General features: G+C 38.8%; 2 protein-coding genes and 1 long non-coding RNA gene across 3 annotated transcripts in view; all 3 read right to left on the bottom strand.

The window, feature by feature from the left end:
- Positions 1 to 1,521: 1,521 nt before the first annotated feature.
- Positions 1,522 to 2,880, bottom strand: LOC116213420. The gene is made up of 2 exons (XR_004158087.1): positions 2,532 to 2,880; positions 1,522 to 2,134 (listed from the first exon to the last, which is right to left on the bottom strand). It is a non-coding gene; the product is annotated as an uncharacterized LOC116213420 (long non-coding RNA).
- A 5,217-nt stretch (positions 2,881 to 8,097) lies between these two features.
- LOC116213080 (cinnamoyl-CoA reductase 1-like) lies at positions 8,098 to 9,910 on the bottom strand. The gene is made up of 5 exons (XM_031547889.1): positions 9,754 to 9,910; positions 9,480 to 9,651; positions 8,916 to 9,054; positions 8,628 to 8,793; positions 8,098 to 8,484 (listed from the first exon to the last, which is right to left on the bottom strand). Exons 1-5 carry the CDS (start codon positions 9,878 to 9,880, stop codon positions 8,411 to 8,413), a joined length of 678 nt encoding a protein of 225 aa, XP_031403749.1. The 5' UTR covers positions 9,881 to 9,910; the 3' UTR covers positions 8,098 to 8,410.
- Positions 9,911 to 11,426: 1,516 nt separating this feature from the next.
- LOC116214551 (cinnamoyl-CoA reductase 1-like) overlaps positions 11,427 to 26,792 on the bottom strand; it is a 36,436-nt gene continuing 21,070 nt past the window's right edge. The window contains exons 2-3 of the mRNA XM_031549942.1: positions 11,668 to 11,824; positions 11,427 to 11,521 (exon numbers count right to left, since the gene is read on the bottom strand). Coding sequence (XP_031405802.1) covers positions 11,427 to 11,521; positions 11,668 to 11,824 — 252 coding nt within the window. The remainder of the gene's footprint in view (positions 11,522 to 11,667; positions 11,825 to 26,792) is intronic.

Consider the following 26,792-nt stretch of genomic DNA (forward strand, 5'->3'; position numbering starts at 1 on the left):
TGCTTCAAGTTCAGGAGTAACTGTTTCAAGTTCAGTAGTGCCATCTCAAGTTGCATCAAGTTCATCTATGGTATGTATTAATGTGTTTGAAGTATTGAATATGTATTAGCCGTTTGAGTATGTTGATGTTAAGTATTTGACATTGTAGTGGAGGTTTGGCTTTGGAGTAACACCAACTATGGCAATGCTAGATAGACAAAGTGTTGTGAGGGGAGTGCCTGCATTCAGGACCCCTCCTGCGAGGCCATCGACTGTACCCCCGAACCAGCAAATCAACAAATCAGTACAAACTCAGTTCATTTTCAAGGGACAACAATCACTGTCATTGGAAACCATGCATGCTGCTGGTCCTGCAACTGCAAAAAGATTTGCTAGATACCTCAACCTCAACCAAAAGCCCCCTTCACAGTAAAGAAATGTTGGGTAATGCCATTTGTAATTTTTTGACTAGATCTGAACTTTTTGATCTGAGGTATATATTGTGTTTGTTTTTGTAAAGTTGGAAGTGATATGAGGCATATACTCTGGTTCTTTTTGTAAAGTTAGAAGTGATCTAAGGTATATATTCTGATTCTTTTTGTAAAGTTGGAAGGAGCTAAAGGTGTTAATATTAGGCGCTAAGCTTCTCGATATTGGGGAGTTAAATACAGATATGCATGTTAGCTTGTGAAAGCACTGTATTTTTTGTATAATAGGTACCAAATTCAAGTCCTATATGGATTTGGTATTTGTTATATTTAGGGGAAGGGATTTGTTTCTTTGTTTAGGCTTGTAAAGACTAGTATGTATCTCATATAAACTTCAATGGTATATTGAGTTCCTCCGTATGCGATTGTTTATTGAGTTTCATCAATGCATAGTAAACTTCTTATCTGATTCCTATAATTGTACTGTGTATAGCTGTCGAGTTCCTTAATTTTGTTGAAGCAATCTTGTTGAACAAATGTCAGCTTCTATCAGGTCAAGAGAAAAGATTTAGTGGAGGGTAGTTGCTTGCATGGTCTAATGGCGACAATTAGAGATGGGTCTTCTCTAGCTGTTCGGTCTTCAGTTTTGTCTATGTATGCAAAGTGTTAATTCCCTGATGAGGCATATCGTTCTTTCAGTGAAGTTGTAGATCAGAATATATTCACGTGGACATCAGTGATTGGGGATGCAAGGGTCGGGAAGATGAGGGAATGCATTTCCTTGTTTCACAAAATGCAGTATACTGAGTTTCATCCTGATGGAATTGTTATCAGTTGCATGCTTTTGGGGTTTGGGAATTCAATGAATGTCCTTGAGGGGAAAACGTTTCATGGATTAGTACTGATCAGATGGTTCATGAATACATTTCATGGATTAGTACTGATCAGATGGTTCATGAAAACGTTACTTGTTTGATCAGATGGTTCACAATGCGCTTTTGTCCATGTACTGCAAATTCCGGCAGTTGGATATAGCAAATAAGCTATTTGGTAGAGGGAATAAACTTGATAAAGAACAGTGGAACATAATGATTATCGGACAGAACAGAGGAAGTTCAGAGAACAACACATTAATTTCATTAACTCATCTGCAAAGATTTGCAAAACTGCATTACACAGAAACCGAAACATAAATGACAGTAATTCTGTCATTACAACTGAAAAAAGTACCTATACACATGTCCAACATTCCTACAGCTGTAAACTATTGAATTGGTCCTCCAGAGAATGAATCAGGTCTCCTGCAGAATAGTCATGCAGCACTGATTCCATGTGCTGTAGTGTTTGAGCTAAGAACTGGAAATGGCATATCTTAATCAGAAGATTTCCAGCTAACAAAGCAAAATGCAACTGAGCCCAAAGCCCACACCACAGCTCGTGAAATTGGAAACGGAAGATGGCTCAGATTTGATTCCTCCACAAAAGTCCAAACTCAAAAGGGCAAACCCCAATTCCCCCATAGATTAATCCAACGCCAAACTTTCAATGCTCAAATCAAATCATCAAAAAAGCCGAAGCTGAGCTGCGAAATGGCAAGATCGGATTCACTTGCTTGAACGAGTATCTTTTTGCAGGAGGAATACAGTCATTAAAGGATTCACCAAGTGGAACCTTAGAAGGAATGAAGCAGTCTATCTCTTGACCAAATGCTGGGCAATCTAACCAACCTGTAAAAGAATAAATTTTCAGAGATCCCAGGAGAAGAGGAATTTGTCAGCTAGAAAGAGCACAGGTATGAAAGGAACGGCAAGCACCCACAGATGAAATGTAAGCTGCATCAAAAGGAATCCCTGAAGCCACTAATCACTCTATCAGAAATGAAAAAAGGAGGAAAAAAACAAGGGTGGAATGTAAAAGGCAGACAAAAGATGTTCAGCACAATCACAGTGAAAAAAGATGCAAAACTATATTTGCGGCTCTGCCAATCGGATACCCCGCCGCTTCAGCCCTGCGGAAACGAAACGGAAGCCTCTACTGAGACGCCTCTCAACTTCTCTCTCTCTCTCTCTCTCTCTGCCACTAGCAAATCAAGAGCCAACCAATACGGCAAGACGGGGAAGGTACCTGCAACAAAAGGGACAAAAGAGAGAGAGGTCGACACATTACGACTTCAGCACCTCAGACACCCACAAACTGATTGGACCCGACCCGAATAGGATGGGTCCAATCTGACCGAACTCGATAAACCGAGTCGGATCCGACCCTGCTTACATCAAGATCAGATCTGGAAGGATTAGCGAGGAGTCGTCCAGATCTGACCAAGGAGTAACAGAGGAGCCGCGAGGCAGCAGGCTAGAGAGAGTTGGTGGGCGCTGGGAGCTGCATCGAAGAAACCGTGGTGGTCTGGCTGCTTCAGCCATTTACAGCTTTGTTGGGAGCTGCATCGAAGAAACCTCGGTGTTGCTTTTGCCTTCCTTTATATATGTGTGTGTGTGCATGTGTTTGGAAAGAAAAGAGGATTGATATATTCAGCCAAGGATTTGAATGAGTCAATGTCGGATGGGTCCTTTAACGGAATTGGACGGGAGGTTGAATATGATGTAAAATTATAAAGTGAAGGTATAAATTGATGTAAAAAATTTCTCAAGGTAAATTTGATGTACATCTAATTTCTAAGGGACCAATTTATCAATTTACTCTTTTGATTTTAATTGGTTTGTAATGATTGTATTGTTGAATTATGAGAAAAAGTGTGAAAAAATAATAAATAATTGAGAGAAAATAATGATTAAGTAATGATTGTATTGTTGAATTGTGAAAAAGTAATGAATAGTTGAGAGAATTTAATATTAAAAATTGAATTGAATGGTTAAAAATATTTAAAAAATAAAAAAAAGTTATGATTGTAATGTTGAATTGAAAATAAGTTGAGTTGAGTTGAAAATTATTGTGAATCCAAACATACTCTTAACATTGCGCCTAAAAGTGAGTGCATTATGATCTACATCATTTTCAATATATTATATTAATCAATAATTGATATCTCAATGATGGCGTTTTCTAACATGACAACGGCCAGGAATGGCACCGCGTCCCCTCACTGTCGAATGAACAGTACTCACGAGCCCCACGCGCATTCGACTCGGGAAAATCGCGTGTCACAGTGACTCGATGTCATTGTAGTCGCACTCCTCAAAGATATATCTTCAAAGACGAAAATGATTTATATTGTGTAACACCGCACCTGACTCGAGTATAATTTTATAAATTAATTAATGTTACTTTATAAACTAATTAAGGAGTATAAGTAACCACATCCTCATTTCAAATTCGAAACTTGTTCAGGCCACATGCAAGGCCAATTTGCCCAATTTACTCACCCTGAGCGTCACATGGAATTCTTGGAACCTAAGGGATTACTTGCGCAAAATCCGAATACCGTGGTTAAAAGAAAAGAGAAATTTTTGGTTCCGGCAAGGATCTCTTCAGGGAAATTTTGGGTTCCGCCACGAGCTGCAGGATTCCTTTCTCTCCCTCTCTCCCTTCTTTATAAGCATCTAATTGAAGTCCAGCGGGGCCAACATCCAACTCTCAGTACGCCATGTTTTTTGGAAATCTATTTTAAATATAAATATAAAGATTACGATAATTACGTAACCGAAAAAAAAATTACAATAATTGTATCAGACAATGATTATATAAAAACAAAAATTAGAATGAAAGCTCCTGGTGGGCCGAGCTGTCTCGACTGGATTAGTCGGACTCCATTTGACTGTCGGATATTAGAGTTCACATCCAAAAATTATTAATGAAAAAAATCACATTGTATGAAACACAAGAAGCGCAAGTATGAAAATTTTACAAAATTTTTTCACATGAAGTGCAAAACTAACATATTCTATTGAAGTCTTAGACACAAGAGTACGAAATACTGGGGGACCTCTTCGCTCAAGAAAAATAAATGCACTAAACAAATTTCAATTTTTTTTGAAAATTTTACTGTTATGGGAACAAACAGACCCTTTGTGCAATATCAATTTCACTTAGCACGAAATCCTCTAGAAACAGTGCTAAAAGTATTAGCATATAATTCTTTCGTTTTAGTTATGTAGGGTCTCGTTCCAGTACAAAAATCCTAAAAATATTGCAAAAGTTTTTGTACAGAAAGAACAAAATTTTCGGATTGTGCAGATTCCCCTTTTTATGAAATTCTTGAACTAAAATTGCAAAATTTCTCCTAAATTTTACTATTATATGGGATGAAATGTAATGACCTCCCCTAAAAATTTGGCGAAATAACCCTTAACTCATTTATTGAAAGAATACACAAAACTCCACCTAACTTATTTCACCAAACCATTGTTTTCAGGTAAAATACAATTGGGGTCATAATTTTTTATTTTTCTTTCTCTTTAAAACTAGTCATTTCTTAACTGAATATGACCACATTACATAAAAGATACCTTTCTTATTTTAAAATTAAGACCTTAAATTTCAGATATAAATTTTTTTTTTAAAAAGAATTTGAAAGCTTCGAACAGAGAAAAAAGGGCAGTTTTGGCTCTCTAGCTACCACCATCGACCACTGCCCCAAGCAATGTCAAGGAGGACGCAAGAGACCTCATCCAGATGGAAATTGCATAAAATAATTTGAATTTTTAAAAAATAATTTTTTTAAAAATAATTTTTTAATTTTTTTCTAAATTTTTACTATTTTTTGTATTTTTTTGTATTTTTATTGATTTTTTTCAAATTTTATTTTCTCTTAAATGACACGGCGCACTGTGATTGATTTCACGTAACAAAAGTAACACATAGGACGCGCACGTCAGCAAAATGTTAACGGCGTCATGGGCAATTGACAGAATGTACTACATTGAAACGGTTTTGAAACTTTTTGTACCAACAAGTTACCCAAAAAACATTTTGGACCAACTTGAAACATTCATGAAATATTTTGGACCACCGGTGCAATTTACGCTTTTTACTAAGTAGATATTTAATTGAAAATTCCAATGTTAATCTTATCTCGAAAAGCATACGCGAAAGTGGGAAAAAGATCAAAATCATCTTAATAGCATATGGAATGACTATAAAAAGGCACAAATGCAGAAATAAATAAAAATTTAGTTGGAAAAAAAATCCTTATTTGAATCAATTTAAAAATCATCATTGAGAACCCCATTAATTGTAAGTGGTATTTCAAATCCATTTAAAGCATCTCGCTATCACGACCAACCCAAACGATGATTATTAATAAGCTGGAGTAACCTTACATTTAACCGAAAAATGAATTAGGATATTTCCAATGTCACGTTTAAAAATTATCATCGAGAACCTCATTATTTGTACATGGTGCTCGAAATTCATTTAAAGCAGCGACCACGACCAACCCAAGTGAGGATTGTAGGCTGGAGTAACCCTTCATTTAACCGAAAAAATTAATTAGGATATTTTCAATATCACGATAAAAACTACTTAAATTGCGGTGGTGACTTGAAATAAAACTTTTATATTTAGGTAAATAAATTATTAAAAATAATATATATATATATATATATATATATATATATAAAAGCCTTACATTATATTATAAACTAATGTAAAAAATAAAATAAAAAAGCCAAAAATTTGATAGTTTGACACTTGGCCATTATAAACAAGTGATTTGTATATTAAGATATAAGAACTTTTTCATACTACACAAATTTCTCTTACTACGACAATCTACAGAGACAATGCGAAAAGAACAAAGCCGTCACACTCAACGGATTTCTCTTTGTACAAAAATATTGAATTAAAATTGCAAAAGTTAGTCAAACTTTTGGTGCTATAGAAAAGATAATTTGTGCTACACAGATTTATCTTAGTATGAAAATGAAACTCTATAGAGAGTTTTAGCACAATATATAGTTATTTTTCATAGTACTCTGGGGTCTCACTCTTACATGAAAATCTTAAGACATCAGTACACAAATTTTGTGAATTTTTTGCACAATAAGAACAAAGTTTTGCATTCAACATACTTCTATTTCTGTGAAGATATTAAACTGAAAGTCTGAAAAATTTTACAAATTTTTAGTACTATAAGAACGAACTCTTCATACTACACGGCAATATCTTAGTAAGCAACTCTATAGAGATAGTGTGCGAAAAATTTTAGCACTTTTAGCATAATAGTTATTTTGTTTGTACTCTAGTTTTACGGAATTTCGAAGACTGCAAGTACAATAAATTTTTGAAATTTTTGCAAAACAAGAACAAAGTTTTTGTACTCAATGGATTTTTTTTAATAAAAACATATGGAACTAAAAGTGTGAAAAATATTAGTATGATAAGAACGAACTTTCATATTACACGGATTTCTCATAATAAGAAACTCTCTAAAAAGATTGTGCAAAAAGTTTTTGTTCTTAAAACAATTTTTTTGTACTATGAAGAGGAAAAAAGGGGTGGAGAAGCCAGTCTCCTTTTCCTACCGTTTGATCTCATTTTCGGTCAAGATTTATGGAATGTTTTTCCTCCATATTCCGCCTATAGATTTTGCAAAACCATAATTAACCTCAATCATTCTCAGTAAAATGTCTTTGTTCCAAAGAAAATCATTCAGATACATCAAGGCCCTATATATTTTGCAACATTCCGTTACATTAATGATTCAAAAGATCAATATCAAAACTATTTTGTTCAGTGCCTTTGATAATATAGTGATACTTCGTCATGTTACACAGGTTGGGGTATTACAGGCCACACTAGTAGGCCAAAATGGAATGGAATGAAAACATTATCCCATCCTTCCATTCCATTTCTTTGTCTAGTTTTACTTTTATAATTTGAAAAGAACATTCAATCAAGAGATATTTTTAATGAAATATATAAAGGGTTGGGGTTGTTTTTCTATAAACCTGGACCTCGAAAACTAGGGTAAGGGCCCGCACTCCGTTGCGGGTCCCTTATTATTATTATTTTTAAATATAAAATTTTAAAAAATAAATTTGAAATAAAATTAAAAATATTAATTTATATAACATTGTGAAGGGCATTGTACCTTTTATCCCTCATTAGGAAAGATATGTGCCAAATTACTAAGCTAAAGGTTCTATAATCTTCATATATATATATATATATATATATATATTTATAAGAATTGTTTATCTTTTTAAAGCAGTACAAAAAAACCAATTTTCAATAGGAATAAAAGGAGGAATCTTTTCTTCTTCTTTTTTTGTGGGGGACATGTGACAACATTGTGTTGCAGCGAATCCATTTTACTTACCCAAGTAAGAATTAGTCTCAGCTAGTCTAACATTGTGTTTCGCTAAAAACATAAGGAAACTTAAATTGGTGACGAGTTGAAATGGACTTTTTGTCAAAATGAATTGGTTTTAGGTGAGTCAGGGTGAGAAAATCCACCCTACTCGGCACTACTTTGACAAGGTAAACAACAGATTTACTTCATTATGAGATAAGAGTCTCTGGTTTCTTTTTCACATTATATTACAAATGAATTGTCCTTTTCATGACTTATCAAAAGAACGTCCTTTTAATGACTTATCAAAAGAATGTCCTTCTCATGATCATCTGTGGTTCAATTAACCCTCAATTTAATAATTTTTTTTTAAAGATTTGTTGCGATATCATGGTTCTTTTTCTACATTATTGTTGTTATTATAATGTGGAGGTCCAGGACTTTGCGTTCTTATGGACTGTCTTCCATTTATTTCACATATCTTAAGATACAAAGAAGCACTGAAAGATACTAGAATCGGACTTCTAACATAAAAGAAACGTGTAGCTAGGACAGAACATAGTGAAGGAAGATCCGGAACTTTGCAGCAGACTAGAGAAGTTCCCTAACTAATCGAGTAGCGCTGCCTCCTCGTAGAACTCTCCATATGAGTCCAGCCCCAGTTTTTGCAGCTTGTCAGACCTCAGCCAGTGGCGGTATTGACTCTCGACAAAACTGCCGAGAACAAGACTAAGGGTCACACGACATGAAATCCTTAGCAAACACCTGCAGCAACATCTTGTACGTCCACTATATTCCAGAACTTGTTGGGAACAGAATCCTCAGCACCTGTGTTACATAACATGCCGAGATTTACCATTACCATACCAAACTATGGATCCTCCTTTGTCCGTGCATAAAACTGCAATTTTTATAAATTATTCAAGCAAAATGAGTCAATGTGCATGATTGGCTTGTTCTTGCTTAACTACCTTGCTCGATCTGAATATATATGCCCTTCAAAAACTTGAGGAGGAGCATCGTGCTGAAGTTTAATACAGGCTGCATAACCGCCCCAAATACATAACCAGGATTAACTGCAACAACATCCGGCTCGCTCTGTTTCCCATATTCGAATGCCACGCTCTCTGCTTCAGTCTTGGCAAGGAAATACCAGTGCCATTTGAGGGGGGGGGGGGGGGTTAACAAATGAAAATTTTTCGCAATCGAAGAAGTCGGCAAGTAAATATGGAAATTTTTCTCTCTAATCGAGTTCTTACCTGAGTGGCATTGCAGTATTCCTTGTCAGACCAGCAAGTCTCATCCTTTGCACGGTCCTTAGGCCAATTCGGGTTCATTCCAACAGCAGCAACAAAGGAGATGTAGACAACCCGCCTAACTTTCGCTTCGGAGCCTGCTCTGAGAACATTGAGTGTCCCCTTTTACGGCTGGGTCAAGCATTGCCATCCGTGACAAGTTACTCATGTCAGAAACCAGAGAGAAGCTTCCACTAGAAGATTTTCTATATATACACTATAGTGCGGATACTTTAATCGAAAATGCTTATAACGACTCACAAATGACCTGTCCACCAAAGTAGCCCCAACTAATGGATTGAAGCACAGAAACAAAAGAAGTGCATAGAAAGAATCAATTACCATAAACTTGTCTTTACTGCACGGTTACCAAATAAGTATGCGCCTCTTTTCAAGTTCAAGTTTTTAGATGTAATGAGATACCATTTCTCAATCTCGTCCGTCTAAACGAGCATGAGATGCTATTGTCTCGCTGAAACCATATATATATATATATATATAAAAGAATACTGGTTGTTTTTGTGTGACCTTGCCTCTGGATTGGCGAGAGTTGAAGTAGGGACCGGGCAGGCAGCGTGGAAGACTCCAGCGCATCCCATGATAGCGACCAGAGAATCATAGTCCCGCAAATCAGCCTGGAAGTGTTTAAGGTTGTCGGATGCTCTCTCAAGTTTGTTCAAGGCGGCATACTTCTCATCCTCTGCTCTCACAGCAGATAAGTTAATGTTTCGAAGAATCAGTTTCCATACAAATGGTAAAGAAACAGAGGAAAAAGAAGAAGTTTAGTGTTACTCGGACTCACTTGGGTCTCGCATGGTTCCACGGACAATGTAGCCCTTAGACAGAAGAAGCTTGACAATCCACCACGGCGCAACAAAGCCTCCCGCCCCCGTCACGCACACTCTCTTATTCTCCAACTCCATCTCCATTTCTACCTATCACTGTGTATGACATATCAATGGTGCCATCCCATATAAATATATATATATATATATATATATAGACTGTCAAGTCTACGGGGTGCACTCTCTTCCCATGACATTTCACCATCACATTGCAGAAATTGTTTCCCGCATGGATTCTGAATTCTGATCATGTCATCCTCAGAAGTAATTCATACTTGCACGAAATTGGAAAAAAGGTTGTTAGTTACCATGTGGTGTTATTTATTACGATGGAGTCCACAGAGCCCCGCCATCTGACAATAGTCACTGGGATGATTTGGCAAGTGACATTGACAACCAACTAGTAATTTCTCTCTCGGGCAAGGTCCGGTTTAAATAGCCTCTGTAGCTGACCTGGGGAAAGATTGGCTGCAGGGGACTTCATGCTCTTTAAACCTGAACTACTTTATGGTGTATTCGTTCCAATCTATGATGAACGGTTACTCGAACAATCATGTCCCCAGTCCATTTTTTTAGTCCATATTTTACCAAAAGATGAGTCCTTCCATGTTTGAGCCTTCAACGGGCTATAGATCATCACTATAAAGACATCTCAATGTGATTTCTATCATACGATTTTGGCCCTTGCTTAATGTCGAAAATAAGCAGAAACTGCAAAAAGAAATAAGAGCCTGCTAATATATTCAACTTGACTGGCTAAGTTATAGGCCACAGGAGTTTACATGATCAATAAAGTGGTCGTTTGCATTGACGTAAGTGGTCACAAAATGATCACTTTAAGTAGCCAAAGAATTTTCCATAATGTTAGGTTGCTGCAGTTTTCGAGTTTCTAGCCACTGCTCTGCAAATTAGTTTATATTCAATGTTTCAACTAATTGACCGTGAAGAGTTCAAGGTTGTCATGTCGGATGCTCTCAAATCAATGGTCCAGACAGAGCACAAATATTTGTAAAATCGATTTTCATTTCTTAAAATTACTGACTACTGTTACCGTGGATTCTGGAAGTGACGATTTTGCTTTATGTTGGTAATTGGTACAGATCTCCTCATTTTGCTTAGAACTTTGCTTTTGAAACCAGGACTCTTATCATTATTCTGAACTGTCTTTGGTTGATTTCTCGAATCATTAGCGATGAAGAATCACCAAAAGAGACTATAGTTGGACTTCTTACATAAGAACAACTGTCTAAATTATCCATGCAACAAAGGACAGGAAGGTGAAATTCTGGAACTTTGGAGCAGACTAGAGAAGTTCCTTAAGTAATCGAGTAGCCCCGTCTCCTTATAGCTCTCAATAGAGTCCACAACAGTTTTTTCAAGTGGCCGATAAGTCCAGCCCAGCTTCTGCAGCTTCTCTGAGGTTGTCATGTAGCTGTGTTGACTCTCAACAAAACTGCAAGAAAAGAGACGAGTTATCAAACAAGAAATCTCTAGCTAAAACCTGCAGAAAATACGTGACCGAGGCTCTTTGACAGATAGATTAGTTCGCTTTTATTGAGTAGAGAAACTTACTTCTCCAAGTAACTAAAGTCTGGATACATACTCCTCGGTTTTTTCACCAAATCTTCGGTCATGATGTTCTCTGCAGCACAAATGTATCGGCCTTGGCGACGTCTCGTACGTCCACTACATTCCAGAACTTGTTGGGAACAGAATCCCTAGCACCTGTGTTACATATCATACCGAGACTTACCATTTAAGTACCATACCAAACTATAGATCCTCCATCCGGGCTATAAAACTGGAATTTTACAAATTGTTCAAGAAAATGAATCAATGTCCATGATTGGCTTGGTTCTTGTATAGACTACCTTGCTCAATCTGAATATATATGCCCTTCACAAATTTTACGAGGAGCACGGGGCTGAAGTTCAATATAGGCTGCATAACCGGCCCAAATACAAACCCAGGATTAACTGCAATGACATCCAGCCCATTCTGTTTCCCATATTCGAACGCTGTGCTTTCCTGCTTCAGTCTTGGCAAGTAAGTACTAGTTCTATGGAAAAGTAAAACAAATGAGAAGTTTTTGCAATTGCAGGAGTCCGCAAGTAGATATGGAAATTTAACTCTCTAATCAGGTTCTTACTGTTGGGAATTGGTGTATGCCCTAGAGGCAATCTATAATCAGTTCTGTAATATGATATCTATTTCATTATATTACGAGGCATATCTGTTATTGTGTAGATTGCGCTAAATATGATTTTACACAATAATGTCCTTGGAATAGTAGGTTCAATAGGCATCAAGTGTGACTTGATTGTGAGATCCTATAATTAATGAACATTATTCCAAAATGTCCATAGTCAAAGTATTATCGTTAATTAGGACAACGATAATACGGTTAGACTAGTGTGAGTGTTGATTGATGACCAAGTCTCATAGGTCATGGATATGGAGATATCAAATCACACCACATGTATACATTAAGAGTAATGTGTATTGGACTGATCCACCATGAGATTGCTACATGGGTTGTTACGTGACTGTCATTAGCATATCTCAAAGTGACTATAGTGTAATGGTCCTTTGACTTGAGGTCACCATAGATTCCTACATGTAATGTCATATACTTTGATACTGTCAAACGCCACTGTAACAGGATGGTTATAAAGACAGTTATTGGGTATACCACAGAGCATGGAGAGGAATGTGAGTGATCAAGATAGGATTTGTCCCTCCTACGAAACGGGAGCGATATCTCACGGCCACTTGGTGGTTAAGTCTAAAAGTGTATGCATACCCAAATGAGTCGATATAACGATATCGAGCTCATTTGTTCTGATAGACTTAACCGGTAAACCAAGAAAAAGAGATATTGAGCCATACAAGGATGTCATCGACCATGCCTTGGGCTCAATAGAGATATAGAGGACAAAGGGATTATATTACACGGTAACGTAGGTCACGAGGTTCGTCGAGAAATTGACTTTCCGATTACTTGAGTAACATTGATGCATTGCTAGATGCCGCTCACTGTTTGTAATATTGAAATAGAGATTTCGATATTACTATCAACGTAATTGGGAACCTACAGGGTCACACACGACGACTAAATTGATGAGATATTTTGAAACAAACAAAATCGTCTAATAGAGATTAGATGATTTATGGTGCGATCAATTAATCGGATATTTAATGAGATTAAATTTGTCGATTAATTAGACTCGATTTATTAGATTAAATGGACCAAATTGATGCACGATTAATACGGTGACACATGGGCCATACATATGTCTACATTTATATATACACATGGGCTAATTAAATGATGCCATTTACCTAGACACATGTCATGTAGGGAGCCCATGTAATTCTAATCCCACATCGGTGGGATTTGAATTTTCTTCCCTTCCTGTTTGTTATATAAAGGGTACAGAGCATACAAATATAAAATAGATGAGATATATATGTATGCATGTGTTTGTGTACGTTTACATACACAAATATATAAGATATACATGTATGTATATAAATGGGCATAATTGAGTTGAATTGTTCAACTCATTAGGTCCAATTAAGTCTAATAAATTTCGAGAGTCGCACCAGTGTTTCTTTCGAGTGTTGGTCACTAGCACCGCCGATCTCGAAGACTCGTCGACAAAATCGGTGTGGACACCGGTAGAGGCGTCACGCGTGGAACGCTCGGTCGACAACTTTAAATATTCCAGGTACGCTTTTATTTACTCTTATTCTTCTAGTAGGTCTTGGAATTAGTTTCACGGGTATGAAATTTTGAATTTCTGTTCCTTTTTCGTTTCCGTTGCGCCCCGTGAAACTAGCAATTGGTATCAGAGCCTAGCTAGTTAGAATCTGAGTAGATAATAGCATAAAATATGATTTTATGCTTGGTACTGGTATGATTATGTTTGATATTTGCGGTGCATGACTGTTAGACATGGACTATGTCCTAGTTGTGTTAGTATAATAGTTATACGTGTGGACTATTATGTAATAGTTACATAATAGTGTATAGTGAGATCGATTAAATGTTAATCAAATCCCTCAAAATATTAAGTCCATATCCTTCCACCGTGTAACGCTCGTCAAGACCAAGATCGATGAGTGTGTAGACCTTGCCTTCGCAGGATGCCCTTATCTATCCTAGTAAGACGTTGTGTTACCAGTGGGTCGGACTTAACTGAGCAAGCCTAATAGGATTAGGAGTTCAGAGGCATGTAGTTGGGCATCGATCTATAAGATAGATTTGAATAAGGAGTTATTCACTCAACTAATCAAGAGTTGCATGTGATGCAATTGGGAAAGTGAGTTCCCTACCTAAATAGCCAGTTCTGGGTGAATCAGCCCTCGCTGACTCAGAGCTTGGTGAGATATGGATCTTGAGCTACTATGAGAATGATATTCTCTGAATCAATGTTGAGGGTCATTGATTTGATATAAATAGTGGGAGCAATATTTATAAAGTCCTCATTAAATATTGTTGTGTCATAATACTTATTTTGTATATTTCTATGGTAGTTACCATGGCAGGGAGCACTTCTAGTACTTTCTGTTTGCGATCCGTCCTTGATAAGGACAAACTATCAGGGAATAATTTCCTTGGTTGGTATCGAAACTTGAGAATTGTTCTCACCCAAGAAAAGAAGCTATATGTCTTAGAGCAACCTCTTCTTGCACCACCGCCTGACGATGCCCCCCAAGCTGAGAAAGATGCTTATAGTAAGCATCATGATGATGCCGTAAACGTCGGATGTCTCATGTTAGTCACCATGGACTCGGAGCTTCAGAAGCAACACGAGAACATGAAGGCGTACGATATGATCGTGCATCTCAGGCAGCTCTATCAAGAGCAGGCCCGACATGAGAGATTCGAGATCTCTAAAGCACTTTTTCAAGCAAGGTTGACTGAGGGTAGCCCGGTGGGTCTTCATGTACTCAAGATGATTGGGTACGTTGAGACTCTGGGAAGACTGGGATTTCCTCTTGGTCAAGAGTTGGCCACAGATTTAGTCCTACAGTCGCTGCCCAGCAGTTATAGTCAGTTCATTATGAGCTATAATATGAATGACTACAATAAACCATTGCCTGAACTGCTTAGCATGTTGAGAACAGCTGAGCATGATATCAGCAAGGGGACATCCGTTCTAATGGTCCAAGGGACCAAAAGAAAGGGCAAGAGCAAGAGTAAAGGCAAGAAGGCTAAAGGTGCATCCAATTTTGACTTGGGTGCGTTGAAGCCTAAAGCCAAGGTGGCGAAGAATGATTACTGCTTCCATTGTGGCAACACTGGACATTGGAAGCGGAATTGTAAGATATACCTGGAAGAGTTGAAGAAGAAGAAGGGAAGTGAGACTTCCACTTCAGGTATCCATGTTATAGAGATTAATGTATCTACTACTTCTACATCTTGGGTATTAGATACCGGATGTGGTGCTCATATTTGTGGAAATATGCAGGACCTAAAGGACAGTAGATCGTTGACAAAGGGCGAGGTGGACCTACGAGTTGGAAATGGAGCAAGAGTTGCTACATTAACTGTAGGGACTTATCACCTAGTTTTACCTACTGGGCTTGTATTAGATCTTAACGACTGTTATTATGTACCTGCTATTAGTAGAAACATAATATCTGTTTCTTGTTTGGACAAGAAGGGATTTTGTTTCACCATAAAGAACAAGTGTTGTTCTATGTACATGAATGATGTATATTATGGCAGTGCACATTTAAGTAATGGTCTGTATGTTCTTGATCTAGATACGCCTATTTATAATGTGGAAACCAAACGGCTCAAATCTAATGATTCGAACCCGACTTACCTCTGGCATTGTCGTTTAGGCCATATTAGCGAGAATCGCATCTCTAGACTCCATAAAGATGGATTACTGGACTCGTTTGATTTAGAATCGATCGAGACATGCGAACCTTGCTTAATGGGGAAAATGACTAAGGCCCCTTTTACTGGAAAAGGTGAGCGAGCTAGTGATCATCTGGCTCTCATACATACTGATGTATGTGGACCAGTGAACAAGCTTGCTAGAGGTGGGTATCTCTACTTCATTACATTTACTGATGATTTCAGTAGATTTGGATATGTGTATTTGATGAAACACAAATCTGAATCCTTTGAAAAGTTCAAAGAATTTAAGAATGAAGTGGAGAATCAGTTGGGTAAGAGCATTAAAGTTCTTCGATCAGATCGAGGAGGTGAATATTTGAGCTATGAGTTTGCTGACTATCTTAAACAGTGTGGGATTTTATCTCAACTAACTCCACCTGGAACACCACAATGGAATGGTGTAACTGAGAGGAGGAATCGAACTTTATTAGATATGGTTCGATCTTTGATGAGTCATGCAAACTTATCTGACTCCTTCTGGGGATATGCTCTACAGACAGCTGCTCTCATATTAAACAATGCTCCGTCGAAATCAGTTGAAAGGACACCATATGAGATGTGGTATGGAAAACGTCCCAAGATGTTTTTTCTAAAAATATGGGGTTGCGAAGCTTATGTGAAGAGATTGTCTTCGGATAAGTTTGGCCCTAAATCGGACAAATGTTACTTTGTGGGGTATCCTAAGGAAACTCGAGGATACTATTTCTATAATCCCATCGAGGGCAAAGTGTTTGTCGCTCGAACTGCGGTATTCCTTGAGAAAGAGTTTCTCTCCAAAGGAACTAGTGGGAGGAAATTAGAACTTGGGGAAGTTCTACCACAAAATGACATTGACCAATCGACGGGCGATGTTGCAGAACAAGTACCACAAGTTGTTGTGGCACAATCTTCTGCACAAGTGACACAGGAGCCTCGTAGGTCTGGTAGGATACGTCATGAGCCCGAGAGATATGGATTTCTCGTGACTCAAGATAATGACGTATTGCTCATAGATAATGATGAGCCTACAACCTATGCGGAAGCCGTAATAGGCTCTGACTCTGAGAAATGGCTGGTGGCCATGAGATCTGAGATGGAGTCCATGTACACTAACCAAGTATGGACTTTGGTTGATCCACCTGAAGGGGCAAAACCCATTGGGTGTAAGTGGGTCTTCAAGAAGAAGATTGACATGGACGGTAATGTGATTACCTTTAAGGGCCGACTTGTGGCAAAAGGTTTCAGACAAGTTCATGGTGTTGACTATGACGAAACCTTTTCCCCGGTAGCTATGCTTAAATCCATCAGGATCTTGCTTGCAATTGCAGCTTATTATGATTATGAGATCTGGCAAATGGATGTCAAAACTGCTTTCCTGAACGGGAATCTCCTCGAGGATGTGTTTATGACACAACCTGAGGGTTTTGTCGATCCACATTGTGCCGGAAAAGTTTGTAAGCTACAACGGTCTATTTATGGGCTGAAGCAAGCTTCTAGGAGCTGGAATCTTCGTTTTGATGATGCAATCAAAGAGTTTGGCTTCATCAAGAATGAAGATGAACCCTGTGTTTACAAGAAGGTTAGTGGGAGCGTAGTAATCTTCCTGGTGTTGTATGTAGACGACATACTTTTGATTGGGAATGACATTCCTTCCCTACAGTCTGTGAAGACTTGGTTGGGAAGGTGTTTCTCTATGAAGGACTTAGGCGAAGCTACCTACGTGCTAGGTATCAGGATCTATAGAGATAGATCCAGGAGACTACTTGGCTTAAGTCAGAGTGCATACATAGATAAAGTGCTTCGGCGATTTAGCATGCAGGATTCTAAGAAAGGGTCGCTGCCTATGTTACATGGCATAAGCCTTTCGAAGGCTCAGTGTCCTTCTACTCGAGAGGAGAGGGACCGCATGAATAGGATTCCATATGCGTCAGCTATTGGATCCATCATGTATGCTATGTTATGCACTCGATCAGATGTCTCGTATGCTTTGAGTATGACGAGTCGATACCAATCAGATCCAGGTGAAAGACACTGGATTGCAGTAAAGAACATCCTTAAGTACTTACGAAGGACTAAGGAGATGTTTTTGGTATATGGAGCGAAGAAGAGCTCGTTGTAAGAGGTTACACCGATGCTAGCTTCCAGACCGATAAGGACGACAGTAGATCGCAGTCAGGGTATGTGTTTGCCTGAATGGAGTGCTGTGAGTTGGAAGAGTTCCAAACAGGAGACAGTAGCCGATTCTACCACACAGAGGCCGAGTATATTGCTGCCTCTAACGCTGCAAAAGAGGCCGTTTGGATCAAGAAGTTCGTGACAGAACTTGTTGTGGTTCCTAGCATCGCAGACCCAGTGGATCTCTATTGTGACAACAATGGAGCCATTGCGCAAGCTAAGGAACCCAGGTCTCACCAGCGATCCAAACATATACTCAGACTCTTCCATCTCATTCGCGAGATCATCGACAGAGGAGATGTGAAGATATGCAGAATACCAACAGATGAGAATCTCGCAGATCCACTTACGAAGCCTCTTGTGCAGCGCAAGCACGAGGCTCACACTAGATCTATTGGCATTAGACAGATGCCAGATTGGCTCTAGTGCAAGTGGGAGATTGTTGGGAATTGGTGTATGCCCTAGAGGCAATCTATAATCAGTTCTGTAATATGATATCTATTTCATTATATTACGAGGCATATCTGTTATTGTGTAGATTGCGCTAAATATGATTTTACACAATAATGTCCTTGGAATAGTAGGTTCAATAGGCATCAAGTGTGACTTGATTGTGAGATCCTATAATTAATGAACATTATTCCTAAATGTCCATAGTCAAAGTATTATCGTTAATTAGGACAACGATAATACGGTTAGACTAGTGTGAGTGTTGATTGATGACCAAGTCTCATAGGTCATGGATATGGAGATATCAATCACACACACCACATGTATACATTAAGAGTAATGTGTATTGGACTGACCCACCATGAGATTGCTACATGGTTTGTTACGTGATTGTCATTAGCATATCTCAAAGTGACTATAGTGTAATGGTCCTTTGACTTGAGGTCACCATAGATTCCTACATGTAATGTCATATACTTTGATACTGTCAAACGCCACTGTAACAGGATGGTTATAAAGACAGTTATTGGGTATACCACAGAGCATGGAGAGGAATGTGAGTGATCAAAATAGAATTTGTTCCTCCTACGAAACGGGAGCGATATCTCACGGCCACTTGGTGGTTAAGTCTAAAAGTGTATGCATACCCAAATGAGTCGATATAGCGATATCGAGCTCATTTGTTCTGATAGACTTACCCAGTAAACCAAGAAAGAGAGATATTGAGCCATACAAGGATGTCATCGACCATGCCTTGGGCTCAATAGAGATATAGAGGACAAAGGGATTATATTACACGGTAACGTAGGTCACGAGGTTCGTCGAGAAATTGACTTTCCGATTACTTGAGTAACATTGATGCATTGCTAGATGCCGCTCACTGTTTGTAATATTGAAATAGAGATTTCGATATTACTATCAACGTAATTGGGAACCTACAGGGTCACACACTACGACTAAATTGACGAGATATTTTGAAACAAAAAATCGTCTAATAGAGATTAGATGATTTATGGTGCGACCAATTAATCGGATATTTAATGAGATTAATTTGTCGATTAATTAGACTCGATTTATTAGATTAAATGGACAAATTGATGCACGATTAATACGGTGACACATGGGCCATACATATGTCTACATATATATACACATGGCTAATTAAATGATGCCATTTACCTAGACACATGTCATGTAGGGAGCCCATGTAATTCTAATCCCACATCGGTGGGATTTTGAATTTTCTTCCCTTCCTGTTGTTATATAAAGGGTACAGAGCATACAAATATAAAATAGATGAGATATATATGTATGCATGTGTTGTGTGTACGTTTACATACACAAATATATAAGATTCATGTATGTATATAAATGGGCATAATTGAGTTGAATTGTTCAACTCATTAGGTCCATTAAGTCTAATAAATTTCGAGAGTCGCACAGTGTTTCTTTCGAGTGTTGGTCACTAGCACCGCCGATCTCGAAGACTCGTCGACAAAATCGGTGTGGATACCGGTAGAGGCGTCACGCGTGGGACGCTCGGTCGACAACTTTAAATATTCCAGGTACGCTTTTATTTACTCTTATTCTTCTAGTAGGTCTTGGAATTAGTTTCACGGGTATGAAATTTTGAATTTCTGTTCCTTTTTCGTTTCCGTTGCGCCCCGTGAAACTAGCAATTGGTATCAGAGCCTAGCTAGTTAGAATCTGAGTAGATAATAGCATAAAATATGATTTTATGCTTGGTACTGGTATGATTATGTTTGATATTTGCGGTGCATGACTGTTAGACATGGACTATGTCCTAGTTGTGTTAGTATAATAGTTATACGTGTGGACTATTATGTAATAGTTACATAATAGTGTATAGTGAGATCGATTAAATGTTAATCAAATCCCTCAAAATATTAAGTCCATATCCTTCCACCGTGTAACGCTCGTCAAGACCAAGATCGATGAGTGTGTAGACCTTGCCTTCGCAGGATGCCCTTATCTATCCTAGTAAGACGTTGTGTTTACCAGTGGGTCGGACTTAACTGAGCAAGCCTAATAGGATTAGGAGTTCAGAGGCATGTAGTTGGGCATCGATCTATAAGATAGATTTGAATAAGGAGTTATTCACTCAACTAATCAAGAGTTGCATGTGATGCAATTGGGAAAGTGAGTTCCCTACCTAAATAGCCAGTCTGGGTGAATCAGCCCTCGCTGACTCAGAGCTTGGTGAGATATGGATCTTGAGCTACTATGAGAATGATATTCTCTGAATCAATGTTGAGGGTCATTGATTTGATATAAATAGTGGGAGCAATATTTATAAAGTCCTCATTAAATATTGTTGTGTCATAATACTTTTTTGTATATTTCTATGGTAGTTACCATGGCAGGGAGCACTTCTAGTACTTTCTGTTTGCGATCCGTCCTTGATAAGGACAAACTGTCAGGGAATAATTTCCTTGGTTGGTATCGAAACTTGAGAATGTTCTCACCCAAGAAAAGAAGCTATATGTCTTAGAGCAACCTCTTCTTGCACCACCGCCTGACGATGCCCCCCAAGCTGAGAAAGATGCTTATAGTAAGCATCATGATGATGCCGTAAACGTCGGATGTCTCATGTTAGTCACCATGGACTCGGAGCTTCAGAAGCAACACGAGAACATGAAGGCGTACGATATGATCGTGCATCTCAGGCAGCTCTATCAAGAGCAGGCCCGACATGAGAGATTCGAGATCTCTAAAGCACTTTTTCAAGCAAGGTTGACTGAGGGTAGCCCGGGGGTCTTCATGTACTCAAGATGATTGGGTACGTTGAGACTCTGGAAGACTGGGATTTCCTCTTGGTCAAGAGTTGGCCACAGATTTAGTCCTACAGTCGCTGCCCAGCAGTTATAGTCAGTTCATTATGAGCTATAATATGAATGACTACAATAAACCATTGCCTGAACTGCTTAGCATGTTGAGAACAGCTGAGCATGATATCAGCAAGGGGACATCCGTTCTAATGGTCCAAGGGACCAAAGAAAGGGCAAGAGCAAGAGTAAAGGCAAGAAGGCTAAAGGTGCATCCAATTTTGACTTGGGTGCGTTGAAGCCTAAAGCCAAGGTGGCGAAGAATGATTACTGCTTCCATTGTGGCAACACTGGACATTGGAAGCGGAATTGTAAGATATACCTGGAAGAGTTGAAGAAGAAGAAGGGAAGTGAGACTTCCACTTCAGGTATCCATGTTATAGAGATTAATGTATCTACTACTTCTACATCTTGGGTATTAGATACCGATGTGTGTGCTCATATTTGTGGAATATGCAGGACCTAAAGGACAGTAGATCGTTGACAAAGGCGAGGTGGACCTACGAGTTGGAAATGGAGCAAGAGTTGCTACATTAACTGTAGGGACTTATCACCTAGTTTTACCTACTGGGCTTGTATTAGATCTTAAACGACTGTTATTATGTACCTGCTTTAGTAAGAAACATAATATCTGTTTCTTGTTTGGACAAGAAGGGATTTTGTTTCCCATAAAGAACATGTTTGTTCTATGTACATGAATGATGTTATATTATGGCAGTGCACATTTAAGTAATGGTCTGTATGTTCTTGATCTAGATACGCCTATTTATAATGTGGAAACCAAACGGCTCAAATCTAATGATTCGAACCCGACTTACCTCTGGCTTGTCGTTTAGGCCATATTAGCGAGAATCGCATCTCTAGACTCCATAAAGATGGATTACTGGACTCGTTTGATTTAGAATCGATCGAGACATGCGAACCTTGCTTAATGGGGAAAATGACTAAGGCCCTTTTACTGGAAAAGGTGAGCGAGCTAGTGATCATCTGGCTCTCATACATACTGATGTATGTGGACCAGTGAAACGCTTGCTAGAGGTGGGTATCTCTACTTCATTACATTTACTGATGATTTCAGTAGATTTGGATATGTGTATTTGATGAAACACAAATCTGAATCCTTTGAAAAGTTCAAAGAATTTAAGAATGAAGTGGAGAATCAGTTGGGTAAGAGCATTAAAGTTCTTCGATCAGATCGAGGAGGTGAATATTTGAGCTATGAGTTTGCTGACTATCTTAAACAGTGTGGGATTTTATCTCAACTAACTCCACCTGGAACACCACAGTGGAATGGTGTAACTGAGAGGAGGAATCGAACTTTATTAGATATGGTTCGATCTTTGATGAGTCATGCAAACTTATCTGACTCTCCTTCTGGGGATATGCTCTACAGACAGCTGCTCTCATATTAAACAATGCTCCGTCGAAATCAGTTGAAAGGACACCATATGAGATGTGGTATGGAAAACGTTCCAAGATTTTTTCTAAAAATATGGGGTGCGAGCTTATGTGAAGAGATTGTCTTCGGATAAGTTTGCCCTAAATCGGACAAATGTTACTTTGTGGGGTATCCTAAGAAACTCGAGGATACTATTTCTATAATCCCATCGAGGGCAAAGTGTTTGTCGCTCGAACTGCGGTATTCCTTGAGAAAGAGTTTCTCTCCAAAGGAACTAGTGGGAGGAAATTAGAACTTGGGGAAGTTCTACCACAAAATGACATTGACCAATCGACGGGCGATGTTGCAGAACAAGTACCACAAGTTGTTGTGGCACAATCTTCTGCACAAGTGACACAGGAGCCTCGTAGGTCTGGTAGGATACGTCATGAGCCGAGAGATATGGATTTCTCGTGACTCAAGATAATGACGTATTGCTCATAGATAATGATGAGCCTACAACCTATGCGGAAGCCGTAATAGGCTCTGACTCTGAGAAATGGCTGGTGGCCATGAGATCTGAGATGGAGTCCATGTACACTAACCCAAGTATGGACTTTGGTTGATCCACCTGAAGGGGCAAAACCCATTGGGTGTAAGTGGGTCTTCAAGAAGAAGATTGACATGGACGGTAATGTGATTACCTTTAAGGGCCGACTTGTGGCAAAAGGTTTCAGACAAGTTCATGGTGTTGACTATGACGAAACCTTTTCCCCGGTAGCTATGCTTAAATCCATCAGGATCTTGCTTGCAATTGCAGCTTATTATGATTATGAGATCTGCAAATGGATGTCAAAACTGCTTTCCTGAACGGGAATCTCCTCGAGGATGTGTTTATGACACAACCTGAGGGTTTTGTCGATCCACATTGTGCCTAAAAGTTTGTAAGCTACAACGGTCTATTTATGGGCTGAAGCAAGCTTCTAGGAGCTGGAATCTTCGTTCGTTTTGATGATGCAATCAAAGAGTTTTGGCTTCATCAAGAATGAAGATGAACCTGTGTTTACAAGAAGTTAGTGGGAGCGTAGTAATCTTCCTGGTTGTATGTAGACGACATACTTTTGATTGGAATGACATTCCTTCCCTACAGTCTGTGAAGACTTGGTTGGGAAGGTGTTTCTCTATGAAGGACTTGGCGAAGCTACCTACGTGCTAGGTATCAGGATCTATAGAAATAGATCCAGGAGACTGCTTGGCTTAAGTCAGAGTGCATACATAGATAAAGTGCTTCGGCGATTTAGCATGCAGGATTCTAAGAAAGGGTCGCTGCCTATGTTACATGGCATAAGCCTTTCGAAGGCTCAGTGTCCTTCTACTCGAGAGGAGAGGGACCGCATGAATAGGATTCCATATGCGTCAGCTATTGGATCCATCATGTATGCTATGTTATGCACTCGATCAGATGTCTCGTATGCTTTGAGTATGACGAGTCGATACCATCAGATCCAGGTGAAAGACACTGGATTGCAGTAAAAACATCCTTAAGTACTTCGAAGGACTAAGGAGATGTTTTGGTATATGGAAGCGAAGAAGAGCTCGTTGTAAGAGGTTACACCGATGCTAGCTTCCAGACCGATAAGGACGACAGTAGATCGCAGTCAGGGTATGTGTTTTGCCTGAATGGAGGTGCTGTGAGTTGGAAGAGTTCCAACAGGAGACAGTAGCCGATTCTACCACAGGGCCGAGTATATTGCTTGCTTATGCCTCTACGCTGCAAAAGAGGCCGTTTGGATCAAGAAGTTCGTGACAGAACTTGTTGTGGTTCCTAGCATCGCAGACCCAGTGGATCTCTATTGTGACAACAATGGAGCCATTGCGCAAGCTAAGGAACCCAAGTCTCACCAGCGATCCAAACATATACTCAGACTCTTCCATCTCATTCGCGAGATCATCGACAGAGGAGATGTGAAGATATGCAGAATACCAACAGATGAGAATCTCGCAGATCCACTTACGAAGCCTCTTGTGCAGCGCAAGCACGAGGCTCACACTAGATCTATTGGCATTAGACAGATGCCAGATTGGCTCTAGTGCAAGTGGGAGATTGTTGGGAATTGGTGTATGCCCTAGAGGCAATCTATAATCAGTTCTGTAATATGATATATATTTCATTATATATACGAGGCTATTGTTATTGTGTAGATTGCGCTAAATATGATTTTACACAATAATGTCCTTGGAATAGTAGGTCAATAGGCATCAAGTTGTGACTTGATTGTGAGATCCTATAATTACTGATGAACATTATTCCTAAATGTCCATAGTCAAAGTATTATCGTTAATGGACAACGATAATACGGTTAGACTAGTGTGAGTGTTGATTGATGACCAAGTCTCATAGGTCATGGATATGGAGATATCAAATCACACCACATTATAATTAAGAGTAATGTGTATTGGACTGACCCACCATGAGATTGCTACATGGTTTGTTACGTGATTGTCATTAGCATATCTCAAAGTGACTATAGTGTAATGGTCCTTTGACTTGAGGTCACCATAGATTCCTACATGTAATGTCATATACTTTGATACTGTCAAACGCCACTGTAACAGGATGGTTATAAAGACAGTTATTGGGTATACCACAGAGCATGGAGAGGAATGTGAGTGATCAAAATAATTTGTTCCTCCTACGAAACGGGGAGCGATATCTCACGGCCACTTGGTGGTTAAGTCTAAAAGTGTATGCATACCCAAATGAGTCGATATAGCGATATCGAGCTCATTTGTTCTGATAGACTTACCCAGTAAACCAGAAAGAGAGATATTGAGCCATACAAGGATGTCATCGACCATGCCTTGGGCTCAATAGAGATATAGAGGACAATGGATTATATTACACGGTAATATAGGTCACAAGGTTCGTCGAGAAATTGACTTTTCGATTACTTGAGTAACAGTGATGCATGCTAGATGCCGCTCACTGTTTAATATTAAAATAGAGATTTCGATATTACTATCAACGTAATTGGGAACCTACAGGGTCACACACTACGACTAAATTGACGAGATATTTTGAAACAATAAAATCGTCTAATAGAGATTAGATGATTTATGGTGCGACTAATTAAATCGGATATTTAATGAGATTAAATTTGTCGATTAATTAGACTCGATTTATTAGATTAAATGACCAAATTGATGCACTATTAATACTGACACATGGGCCATACATATGTCTACATTTATATATACACATGGGCTAATTAAATGATGCCATTTACCTAGACACATGTCATGTAGGGAGCCCATTGTAATTCTAATCCCACATCGGTGGTATTTGAATTTCTTTTCTTCCTTCCTGTTTGTTATATAAAGGGTACAGAGCATACAAATATAAAATAGATGAGATATATATGTATGCATGTGTTTGTGTACGTTTACATACACAACTATATAAGATATACATGTATGTATATAAATGGGCATAATTGAGTTGAATTGTTCAACTCATTAGTCCAATTAAGTCTAATAAATTTCGAGAGTCGCACCAGTGTTTCTTTCGAGTGTTGGTCACTAGCACCGCCGATCTCGAATACTCGTCGACAAAATCGGTGTGGGACACCGGTAGAGGCGTCACGCGTGGAACGCTCGGTCGACAACTTTAAATATTCCAGGTACGCTTTTATTTACTCTTATTCTTCTAGTAGGTCTTGGAATTAGTTTCACGGGTATGAAATTTTGAATTTCTGTTCCTTTTCGTTTCCGTTGCGCCCCCGTGAAACTAGCAATTGGTATCAGAGCTAGCTAGTTAGAATCTGAGTAGATAATAGCATAAAATATGATTTTATGCTTGGTACTGTATGATTATGTTTGATATTTGCGGTGCATGACTGTTAGACATGGACTATGTCCTAGTTGTGTTAGTATAATAGTTATACGTGTGGACTATTATGTAAATAGTTACATATAGTTTATAGTGAGATCGATTAAATGTTATCAATCCCTCAAAATATTAAGTCCATATCTTCCACCGTGTAACGCTCGTCAAGACCAGAAGATCGATGAGTGTGGTAGACCTTGCCTTCGCAGGATGCCCTTATCTATCCTAGTAAGACGTTGTGTTTACCAGTGGGTCGGACTTACTGAGCAAGCCTAATAGGATTAAGGATTCAGAGGCATGTAGTTGGGCATCGATCTATAAGATAGATTTGAATAAGGAGTTATTCACTCAACTAATCAAGAGTT

This window comes from Punica granatum, chromosome 7 (genome assembly GCF_007655135.1).
Source record: "Punica granatum isolate Tunisia-2019 chromosome 7, ASM765513v2, whole genome shotgun sequence".
NCBI lineage: Eukaryota > Viridiplantae > Streptophyta > Magnoliopsida > Myrtales > Lythraceae > Punica > Punica granatum.

What these genes read in the sequence shown, in the direction of transcription:
- LOC116213080 (XM_031547889.1), bottom strand. Translation starts at nt 9,880, where the DNA reads ATGGAGATGGAGTTGGAGAATAAGAGAGTGTGCGTGACGGGGGCGGGA. An exon ending in TGGAACCATGCGAGACCCAA is followed by an intron (nt 9,652 to 9,753) that starts GTGAGTCCGAGT and finishes CTGTGAGAGCAG; the next exon opens with AGGATGAGAAGTATGCCGCC. An exon ending in ATATATTCAGATCGAGCAAG is followed by an intron (nt 8,485 to 8,627) that starts GTAGTTAAGCAA and finishes TATGTAACACAG; the next exon opens with GTGCTGAGGATTCTGTTCCC.